This window comes from Protopterus annectens, chromosome 10.part0, assembly GCF_019279795.1.
Source record: "Protopterus annectens isolate FY-2018-M chromosome 10.part0, PAN1.0, whole genome shotgun sequence".
NCBI lineage: Eukaryota > Metazoa > Chordata > Ceratodontiformes > Protopteridae > Protopterus > Protopterus annectens.
In genome coordinates, this window is record NC_056744.1 from 704155901 (window position 1) to 704168028 (window position 12128).

The 12128-nt window shown below is 40.2% G+C and overlaps 1 protein-coding gene across 1 annotated transcript in view; it reads left to right on the forward strand.

Moving 5' to 3' along the window:
• The window catches only part of LOC122814194 (protein Hook homolog 1-like), a 310008-nt gene that overhangs the window by 177984 nt on the left and 119896 nt on the right, over positions 1–12128 (forward strand). The window contains exon 9 of the mRNA XM_044086800.1: positions 1376–1458. Coding sequence (XP_043942735.1) covers positions 1376–1458 — 83 coding nt within the window. The remainder of the gene's footprint in view (positions 1–1375; positions 1459–12128) is intronic.

The window sequence follows — 12128 nt, forward strand, 5'->3', positions numbered from 1 at the left end:
GAATAACATTCAAAACCTGTATTTTATCTGATTTAAGCATGCATAGCAAATCCCCCGCACATCTTACATGGGCTTTTGTGACAGATTGTTCACTGCAGCAGAGATTACAGTCATGTCATAGTCATACTTACTGGAGAAGATGGTCCTGAGGATCATTTATATGTCAGCAATCCTGGCTCCTGAAAGACAGCTAATTTTAACCTCGCCCTTGTTTAGCCTAATGATCACGGAATCTGTGTCTCTAACAGTGGAATGGCAGCTACTAGGATGTTTCCAGAAGCTGATGTAGTATTATTAGACACTAGGATGTTGTATTGTTTGTGACACATTGATGAAGGGGGCATGTAGATGATGCATTAGAGGTGTTTTGTTGCTGCCTACACTTCGAGTTCTAGGACACTTTGATGGTGATTTGTGGCATCAACATATGACAGATCAGTGTTGTCAGTATAAGGATGTTTTTGTTTGTGTGGGTAGAAGTAAATCCATGTGATGCTAACACTGCATGAAATTTTCAGAGGGCTGCCTCCCACATTAGCTACATTTGCTCTTTTTGCAGATAGACTTCATTTACAGTAAGCATGAAGCATTTCTTATGCTTCGTATTCTAAATGCTGAAAGGCTGGCAGTAGAAGTGGAGGTAGTGTGTTGTTGCTACACTCTGGTTAGATTTTTTTTTTTATAGGAACTTTGGAGAAAGGAAGGAAAATAAAACTGTCATACTGGATGTGTAGGGAAAAAAACATGTAACGAAGCACAACTGGTAATAAATCAAGTGCTAGCAGACTAGAGACAGTCCTTATAAAATAAAAGAAGGATTTTTGCAGTAAAGTCTTGGGGAAACTGCACAGTTACAGTTGGCAATTCGGTGTCCTCAGCACAACTGAACTTAGTATGTAGCAAAAAGTAAGAAGTAAAAGACCAAAGAAAATCAGCTATAAATTTAACCATTTAGTGCATGCCTATCTAGAAACAGCAACAGTCAATGTTCTCTCACTGCAGTAACCACTAATGTCCCAAGATGGCTCCCACAAAAGGACAGAAATGAGCTATTTGCAAAAAGTGATTTAAAAGGGAAAAAGTAACAGGCCAAGCAAAATTCTGCAAAAATAGAAAAATGACTAAGTGCAGTTGCAAAAAAAAGAAATTTCCTGAGTTTCTTCTGGTGTAACAAATGATGAGACCAACTTTCCAACTTCCCAGACTGAGGCAGACGGGTGCAGCACTCAGAGTCTTTCAGCTGCTGTATTTGAGTAGAATGTCGTACTAAGGCATTTTGAATAAAAATGAGTTCTGCTAGTTCAAACCAGAATGCTCTGTAGTATGTTATTTTTTTAAGTATTAACAGTCTGAATGACTTGGTTAATTTTTCTAGTGAAAAGCTTCACAACGCTAATGGCAATCTAAGGGAAAAAGAAGGTCTGGTCGAGGATCTTCAGCAAGAGCTCCATCTGAATTGTAAGTTTAAGTTTTTTTCATTTTTCTGTTGTATAAGCACAAATTATAAGCTTTTGATTGCCTGCCTTGCTTTTATGTGACGTAATATTCAGAATATTACCACAGCTATGAATTTATGTGCCTAAACAATCCTATCCATAATAATGCCAAGAAATGTATAGTTATCCCCTTTGGAAAAAAGCATGTACCCTTGAATTACCACATAGGTGGCAGGACACTAAACATCGAAAGTGTGATGAGAGACTTAGGGACACAGGTGGACAGTGATCTCACTTTCGATAACCACATCGCCACAACAGTCAGGAAATCCTTCTATGTGGCACACCTCATCACTAAGGGCTTTTCATCCAGAAAAAAGGAGGTCATTGTCCCAGTGTACTCTTCCCTCATTAGACCCATTATAGAGTATAATGCCCCATTTGGTATGTACCTCACAAGATGTCTGCAACAGCCGGAAAGGCCACAGAAATACCTCACTAAAAGAATCACAGGCCTAAAGCAGATGCCATATGCTGAGAGTCTAAAAAAAAACTCCAGCTATGCTCTGTGGCATATCGTCTACTCAGAGGTGATCTCTGCTTAATATACAAGGCCATGTCAAACCGTGAGCTGTTGGACATGCTCCACTTAAAGAAATCCCAATCCCTCAGAGCCACATGCTCCAGGGATCTAAACATTGTCATCACAATGAACAAAACATGCTGGAGGGATAGGTTCCTGACCCAGAGACTCCCCATACTCTGGAATAGACTGCCCATACATGTCAAGCAGAGCGCCTCATTGGCCCTCTTCAAAAGGAACCTTGATGATTGGATGGGAGATAGGAAATTCACCCCGGGGATCATGTCAGTCACCCTGCTAGACAGGGCCCAGAGAAGTAAATATTGTGGGAAGAAATATCCAGGGAATTGTTATGGCTAGGCTTGCATAGGCCCTGGGGCCGATAGCCTAGTAACAACCTATGAACCTATAAGATATAGCTCTAGCAACGAAAACAAAAAATTGTGCTGGAATGTATGATTTACAGCTGACCTAAGCAAGTACATTTGTATTAGGTGCATTGACAACATATTGAGACTTGACAAAATTCAAAGCCTATTTATGGCAGCTAAATGCTGGCTCCATGACATCAGTAAATTTTATAAAGTTTCACCCTGAGCCAAAAAGCAAAAAATAATTTCTGATGGTGAAAGAACTGCTTTGTATTAGAAATATTTTTTTCTCAGGGGGGGGGGGTGCACTGCCATTTAGTAGGACACCCTTTTGTAATCACTGTTCCTACACAAGAGAGGGAGGAAACCACCACCCAGAATCTTACAGCAGCCATTCTTGCTTCTAGTTTTCCGTATCTCATTGTCTTCATTCATGTCATTTGTGTACAGGAAGACCATCCACTAAACAGAAGAATCTGCTTCCTCTCTCCAGTTTTTTTCCTATTACATTTATGGAATAGAGCTGAATATAATGTTTTATATTTCTTCTAGTGAGGCTCATTAAAAATTATTCAACAAAAAGAAAAATCCGTAGTATCCTTTGAAGTCTCAGGAGAACGCAGTATGCAACCTATACTGGATCCAAAACAAACCAGGAAGAAGCTTTGCAGTGTGGAGGGTGTGATGTTCACTTCCTAAATTATGTTATGCACTTAGTTCACTTAATAAAAATCGAACTGTAAAATATAACTGCAAAATGTGTGCCACAAAATAATTGAATAGAAAATAGTAGGTAGTCCACAGCTGAGTTAAAAATGGAATATCCTTTATTGAGACGTACAAACATCCTTCTTTTATGTATGTTGAGTGTTTTCTCCCACATAAAATGTTTCACAGTCATTATAGCTCCCCCTGTAAACCATCTGCACTGAGTTCCAGTCACTTCCTGCATTGGTTTTAATCATTATCTTTAAATAAGGGCAGAAAAGCACACCACCCTCCTGTATGTGCTGACAAAAGACACAGTTGGCTCCACACTTATTGGTGCATGTATCCTGTGGTCTGGGCCTATCTTCAGCCCAACTCCTGATATTCCTGGCTTTCCTGTATACAAAGGAAGGAGCTTCTCCAAGGATGCCTATTAAATATGAACTTTCAGTAATTATGGCTCAGTTCTGTCTAATAACATTAATGATGCTGTAATAGTCAACAGTAAAAGTCAAGATACACCTGTCTTTAGATTTGTTGTCCATAGATTTCTTTACCACCCTCCTAGAAGGCCTGTTAAATGCTGGTTAATCTGCACTTTTTAGTTCAATTATTGGTTCCAAAATGCTTCTTAACATATTGGTTTCGTATCCCCTCACAAAAAAATAATTTTCAAGTTAATTTAGGGTTCTTAAGGAAGCGTTCCATTTTTGTGGTGGTAATCCTAGCCAATCTGTAGCCCTGGGACTTAACAACGTTATTTCAGCCTGGTGGGATAGACACTCTTATTATTACTATTTTCTATTTGATTATTTTGTAGCATATATTTTACAGAAGTCCTTCTATTCAGTGTTGCAGTATTCTTTACATATGGGTTGTATTATGCCCTATGACCTGACAATTGACCAGTATACAAAAGCTTCAAGCTACTGCCAGTACATGGGACGTTGCACCTCTGCTTTGACATCTTCAGCCATAAAAGGATGTCCGCACATACCATCCTCAGAACTTTTCTGCCTCCATTCAGAAGGTTGACTGCTACGTTCGGTCTGCAGTCGGATTTCATTTGTGTTAGTACCAGCTCAGATAACTGCCCCATTGGGGATTTTATTTCTTGTCACTGCCATTTGTTTTGTTCATGTCACCCAGAAAGGGCAAGTGTAGGTGTCTTTTCTGTTTCGGACCTAGTCACGACCACCAATCCTGTTCTGTCTCTCAGGCCTTTGTGCCTAAAACATTGCGTAGTGCTTTAGCTCTGAATCTGCATCTGGAGATTCAGAGGCTCAAACGTCTGGCTAAAGATGTTATGGAGTGTGCCAGGGGTCCTTCGGCTGAGCAGAGTTTGAAGAGGAAGGTGAGTAACCTGAAACCTTAATCCTGTTCCGCTGTGCCTTCTGCCTCAGACATGCACCTTGATGTCGGTGAAGACCTTGTGGTACAGCCATAGTCAGATCTGTTCTTCAGCAGGTACCTCTGTGGAAGCTTGTAAGGGGAATGGATCCCAGCATGTCTGTGGCTTTGCAGAAGTCCTTTTTGGGCAATATGGGAGAACCATGTCTCGTTGTATTGGAGGTCTCTGGAGACGTCCCTGCCATTGATGCTGCGACTAGGGATCTGACTTTGTCTGCTATTAGGCCTGCTTTCGGTTCCTCTTCTTTATCCCCTCTTCCAGAAAGGCATGTTAAGAAGAAGCAAAAAACTAAGCACCCTAGCATTCCTTCTTCTTCCTCTGTCGGGTTGGGAAGCTTTTTCTCAGGATCTTGTAAGACCTTGATGGCCTTGAAACCTACTTCCCGTATGCCTCTGCCATCTTTCTCTTCCTCCCCAGTTCAGGCTGCTGTGTCTCAGGTACCTGATTCTGTTTCTGAGGACTCCTCTTCTGATGATGATTTTTGGCATATTTCACCCAAATTGCTTCACCTTTGGAATATGCATCTTCTGAGGAGGAATCTAATGGTGGAGATTTCCCTCGGGAGGAAATTTCCTTTGGTCAAACCATTAATAAGATGAGGGAGTTCTTCAAATGGGATTGTTCCCAGATTTCTGAAGAACAGAAGAGGTACTTTCACCTTCTTCAGATGGAGGTTCCCTCACCCTCAGCAGTCCCTCCAGTCCTTCCAGCTTAGACGCACTTGCTTCTGCCTCTAAAACTCCAGAATCTCAGGCTTCAGCTCCTAAGATGCCTGACAGGTATCATAAGGTTCCTAATGATTGTAAGTTTCTCTACAAGCGCCCCTCTTGCAAATCCAGCAGTGATCTCCATAGCTTCAGATACGTCTTCCCAGTTATCCCTTTCTTCCAAGCTTCTGCCATCTGATAGAGAGCAAGATTCTTGAGATATTGGGTAATAAGGTATATACTTCCACTTTAGATATCAGAGCTATTAATTACCAGACGCATATGTTTAGATACTCCTTAGCTTTGCTTTCTCAAGTTTCTCCTTGCCAGATTCTGAGGTTAAAACACAGGTTATGTCTCTTGACTGCTTCCTCTCAGGTTGCTAGGCATTCAGTTAAGTGCAGCTATGATGCTGCTGAGGCATCATCTAGAGCTGCTGCATCTGCCTCTGTGCTTAGGAGGCATTCATGGTTGACTTCAATCATTGCCTGACAAAATTAAGGCTAAGTTAATTGATGCTCCAGTGGACAGGACTGCTATTTTTGGATCAGCGTTTGCAGACTATTTAAGACTCTGCAGGAGAAAGGAAAGGAATTCCCAAGACCTTAAACCTCTCTTTGTTTCACCAGTCCCTAAATTTCATAGAAACTTTACTGTTAAGACATCTTTTGTTAGGAGATCAGTGTGTTCAAACTGATTCTTCTTCTGCTTCTAGGTCTAAGAAGTCTTCCAGAAGACCCCCTCAGTTGAAATCATCTTCTTCTTCAGTTCCTTCTTCTCAGCAGTCCTTTCAGGCCGGACCCAGTTCTCTGTGACTACCAATGTTTTCTTCCAAGTCGTACCCCTCTTTCTCTTCTCCTTTTTCTTTTTTTTTTCCAGCCTGGACAAGGATCACTCAGGATGCCTGGGTTTTGTCCATTATCCAAAAAGGTTACTTCATGACTTGGAAGAATCTCCCTCCTTTCATGGGTATTCCACAGCCCCCTTCAGTCAGATGCAGCTTTTTCCAGACCTCCTTTCTCAGCTGAGGTCTCAGGTCACCATACAGCCTGGTCCTTGAGATCAGAAAGATAAGGGTTTTTACTCAAACTTTCCTGTGAGTTCCTTTCCAAATGCTATACCTGCAGACACTTTTCCTCTCATTTCACCTCAGGCCTTCATGGCTTCTCTGGATCTGAAAGATGCCTACTTGCATATCCCCATCCATCCTCTGTATGCTGTGTCTCAGTGTTTTATGTTTCTTGGGGGGTTCTTTGCACTTTCAATTTTCTGCCTTGCCTTTTGGTCTTTCCACTGCCCCAAGGGTGTTCACAAAGTGCCTGGCTCCTGCCATTGCCTTCCTGAAGGTCCCAGGTATTCAAGTTTATCCATACCTGGGCGACCTTCTTTTTCTAGCAAACAACTCCAGTATATCTTCTCTAAATGTAGAGAAGGCCATTCATCTTCTTCAAAGCCTAATATCAATTTCAAAAAATCCAGTTTGACTCCATCTCAGGATCACATTTTCTTGGGTACAGGTTCAGACAGACCTGATGGTGGTCTTTCTACTAACAGAAAAGGCTATATTTTTCATTCACTTCTTATAGACCCTCCTGGCTCTTCCAGCCATCTCAGCCAGGGAGTTCCTGAGACTCCTAGGATTCATGGCTTCCACAATGCCCATGCTACCCTTTGCAAAATTCCACATGGGGAAATTTCAGTGATTTCTAAAGACTACTTGGTTCCAGCATGCTCATCCACTAGATGCATGATTCCACTTCTTCCATGTCTGAAATCAGACCTCCTTTGGTGGAGTCAGCAGCTTTCTTTGAATCCAGGTCTTCCTGTTCTTCTGCCCCAGCCTTCTCAACAACTCTTCATAGATGCTTCAGACATGGGCTGGGGGGTGACTTTTGCTTCCAGGAAAGTTCAGGGTCAGTGGTCTCAATCTCAGAAGACAAATCACATCAACATCAGGGAAATGAGGGCTGTGCTCTTAGCTTTACAAATTGTCCACCCTCTCTTTCAACCAGGTCTTCTGAAAATCCTTACAGACAACAACACTGTCCTATGGTATATAAACAGCGAGGTACCAAATCTTACCTCCTATGCATGCTGGCATGAAGGCATGAGAGGTAACCAATTCAGTACAAGGTCACTCTTCATGCTATTTATCTTCCATGTGCCCAAACTGTTGTGGACGGCATATTAAGCAGGACCATGACACAATCCCATGAATGGATGCTTCACTGGGATGTGTTCTTGGACCTGATTCATCAGTGAGGTACTGCACATCTGGATCTATTTCCTTCCCTCCCTTCAGAACCAACAACTTCCTCTCTTTTGTGCCAGGACTCCACATCCTCTGGCTTGGAAGGTGGATGCCCTTTCTTTGTCATGGAAGGGGATGTTTCTTTATGCATCCCCTTCCTTCCCCTCTCATACAGGAAGTTGGGCTGAAGATTCAGCAGGACAAACTAAAAATCTTGTTGGTAACTCTCTTTTGGCCAAGACAGCACTGGTTCCCTCTTCTTCAGTTATTCAAGGGCTATCACCACAAGTTGCCTCACCAGATAGATCTACTCATACAGGACAAGGGATCCTTACTTCCTCCTCATCTGTCAACATTACAACTGACCTTGTGAGTGATCAACTTCTGATCCCTTTCAGGCATCTTTATTCTCAGGATATGCTTGGGGTTTTGCAGGAGGCCAGGAAACCCAGTACAAGAAAGTCTTATATTTCCAAATGGAGAAGAGTTTATATCTAGTGTCTTAAAAGAAATCTAGATCCATTTACTGTGGGCATTCCTGTTGTGTTTCCCTACCTGTGTGAGATTCTAAACAGTGGCTTATCATATTCTTTTGTGAAAGTCCACTGTTCTGCTTTTTCTGCTTGCCTGCCATTGTCACCTCCTTTAGCTTCCAGATTGGAAGTCAAGCTTTTTCTTAAAAGCATCCTATATATTAAGCCCCTTGGGAAACCAGCCCCCGGGACCTTAATTATGTCCTGGAAAAGCTGACTCTGCCTCCTTCCATGCGGACTAATCCCTCTTTTATGCCTAAGGTAGTGAATGACTTGTCTCTTAATCAATCTGTTCAACTGCTTACGTTCTTCTCAGTCCTCTAGTGAAATAATTCTGCATATGTTAGATGTACACAGGCAACTTAGATTTTATTTGAACTAGACTAAAGCTATTAGGAAGTCCGGTCCGCTTTGTGTCCTTTAATCCCAGGGCTCTGGGTTTGCCTGTTTCTAAACAGACTATTTCTCCTTGGATTTCTAAAGTTGTTGCCTTCTGCTATGATTTTCATGGAAAGTCTTTGGCTACTTCTGTAAGACCACATTTAACTAGATATGTGGTTTCCTCAGGGGCCTTTTTTTAAGGGTCTGGATACTAACTCCATTTTGGAGGCTGCTACTTGGCCTTCTGTGCACACTTTTTACTAAACTTTAGAAGTTGGACTAGATTTCTAGGTCCAGAAAAGAGTTTGCAAGGGTTATTCTCCATGGGTTTCTGGAGACTTCTTCCATGCAGCCTTCTTCCGTTCCTTCCACCTCCCAAGGTTCCGTTTAAGCTTTGGCACTCTCCCATATGTAAAGAATACTGCAACATTGAATAGAAGGAAGTCGAATTGCTGTGTAAAATCTTACCATAATCATAGATGTCCTTCTGATCTATGTTGCACTATTCTGTTCCTCCCACCTTCTCCTTGCATCTTGTCTCTTCCTTGGATGACTTATTGTTTAACTTAGGACTACTGTTCCTTATGGGGCATTCTAGTTTCAAGAATGGTACATGTGGACATCTTTTTTATGGCTGACATTGTCTAAGCAAACGTGTTATCCTATGTACTGGCAGTAGCTTGAAGCTTTTGTGAACTAGTCAGATGGTCCGGTCTTAGGGTGGAATACAACCCATATGTAAGAATACTGCAACATAAAAGAGGAGGACATCTATGGTTAATTTACACAACTATTTATATTTTTACTGTTCAATTTTTATTAAGTGGACTAAGTGCACAACATAATTTAGGAAATGAACATCACACCCTCCCCACTGTGAAGTTTCTTCTTGGTTTGTTTGTTTAATTATTCACTCGCATTCTTTTAATGAGTCTGTCATCTAATCATCAAATCTGTTTTCTATCACATTTTTAACTTCTGTAACCCTGCTTTTATTTAAGAGGTTATGTTGTTCAAATGTATTTGCAGTCGCGCACATGACATGCAGGATAAATATATGTATTTTATAGGTCTTAACTATAATGCAGAATTTGTTGTGCTTTGTCTGCTTTTCAGCTCTACAGTGTTTTACCAGTGCGAACATTCTCTTCATCAGAAAGCACTGTCTTTGAATTGCCGTATTGTCTTAGAAAGGTCTTGGTCCAAGGACTATCAGAAGTACTGTAAGAAAACTCACAGCTGCATGAAAGGTAGTGGTTGCTCCTCATTTTGGGCAGATGAATAGACTGAACAGACCATAGGTGACATTGTGGAAAGGTTCATCGGGTACTCAAATGTTGGTGCCAACCTTATTGACGGGTTGGTTGAATTCCTTACCGATATGAGAAAAATAGTGTCTTCATACATTGGGGTAATAGAGTGGCATTAATGCTGTACTTTTCTGAGCAAAGATATCTCTGGGTGTAGGATTTCTTTGGCTTCATTTTTATTTTTATAATGCACTTTTCTGTTGTTTGTGGTAAAAGGCCATAGATGTGTTGCATCTAATGGGTTTAGCATTTCTGTATTGTATAATACACTGATTATTGCCAGTGGTTATATATCTTTAAATGCTACTGAGTTAACTTCAGTGTTTAACATGTCATGTAGTACATTGCAGTTCCAGAGAATTAATTTTGCAGTATAGACCTCATAGGGGTTACACTACAACTACTCTTTGTGTTAACGTTTAAAAACTATTTTCATGTTGTTGTGTTAGAGAAAATATCTGCCAGAACTGAAAATACATAAATTAGTAAATAAATCTGCAGAAGTGAAGAAATATGTTTGCCAGATATATTTATTTCCATGTGTATTTTGCTATTCCTATACCACATGCTTTTGGATTGTATTTCCAATACTGATGCTGCATGGCAGCTTGGGGGGGGGATCCTAGGAGTTTCATCTTTCAGATGCGATGTTGAACGAAGACCTCATCTGCCTGAGGTGGTCGTAGCTCAGGAAAATGTTAAAGATCCCACAGCACTCATCAAGAATAACAGGGAAGCTTTACTAAAACACTGTATTAACAATATTTAAAATGTGTGTGTGTGTGTCTATATATATATATATATATATATATATATATATATATATATATATATATATGTATATATATATATATATATATATATATATATATATATATATATATATATATATATACATACATACATACACACGCACACTAAAAATGTATATAAATTCTTAATATAAATAGTATTAGAAAAATATTAACAGAAAATTATCTAAACTGGAAAACATCTAAACACAAAATATTGACATAATTTGTTATGCCAGAGAAGGGTTTATGCCCTTTCCCTACTGTTGTATGTCCTTGGAGTTGGTATGTGTAATTATCAGAGTGTGAGAGGGGGAGCCTTGCCAAAACATTGGTTTTGAAAATGGTTAGATTTCATCAGTAGCAAACATCATCACACTAAACAGCACCCTATTCGTTCACTTACTGCCAGTCCCTGTTTCCATTTTCAGAACAAATGCATATTAGGTAAAACACTTCTCAACCACATTAGCCCAGAGTAAAGCAATTTCATTAGAAATCTAATCTTCATTTTTCTGACTTCACTTTCTGTCTATACTGTGTATTAGTTGTGTACCATCCGTCTCCATGCATTTACTCTTGACGGTCTTTCTCCACCTTATTGGGGTTGGGAGGATGGCCTAATGGTTAAGGTGTTTGCCTTACAAACACAAGATGCAGGGTTTGAGTCTCACAAGGGATAATTGGCTAGGCTTAAAATGGCTCGCAAGGGCAGTTAGCTTAGTATTAATCTATGAACCTACTAATCTATGAACCTATGAATCTGCCAACAGGAATAAACCCTCCTGCTTCTCCTGCCAAAAATAATATGGAAATTTCATTGGTTCCCTGGCCAGATTTCCATCAGTAAATGTGAACACCACCTCAGATCTCCCCTGAAGAGAGGCGTAATGGGAATAACCCTGTCCAGCAATGCATGCATAAATGAATAGCTAGATGGATAGTTAGTTACTGTATTTGGCATTATAGAAGTATAACTCTCCCTGGGAAAATGTCCGTAAACCCTGTTGGAATACTTGTGAGTGGGAGGGTAACCTGCTTGAAAACTGGAAGCTCTGAAATCAGTAGCTCAGTGCTCTTTTCCTCATTTGCAAGTACATTAGCTGAAAAGTCTAAAGCGATTTTTGTGCATTTTGAAAAAGCCATAAAGGTATTTATTGCTTACTTTTTTTAGTAAACAGAGTCAAAATAGCAACACAGAGTGAAAAACCAAATAAATATTTCTAGCCAAGAAACAGTTTTACCCATTTGTTAGACATTAGGTCTTTATAGAAACACATGGTCCTGTATTGACTATGGATGTAATGTGGTCCTATATTGGGATATGGATGTTAGTGACCTGAGGAAGAGAGACAAATGCTTTGAGTATAGTGAACTACATGATTCACTAATAGTAGGCAGAATAATTTGTACTATAAGAAATAAAAGCAGGCTTTTAAGAGAAACACACTTGACTTTACCAAAAATTGTGAATGTCTGCAGAGTAAGTAAAAATTACTAGTGTACAGATAAAGTAATTTAAAAGATGGAAGGGAGTTAGCCATCCTGCAGGAAAGTTTGTCTCAAATAAATAACAGATGCTAAAATCATGGACTAAAATTAAATGCCGAAAATGCATTAAGTCATGAACCCAGGGAACTACCACA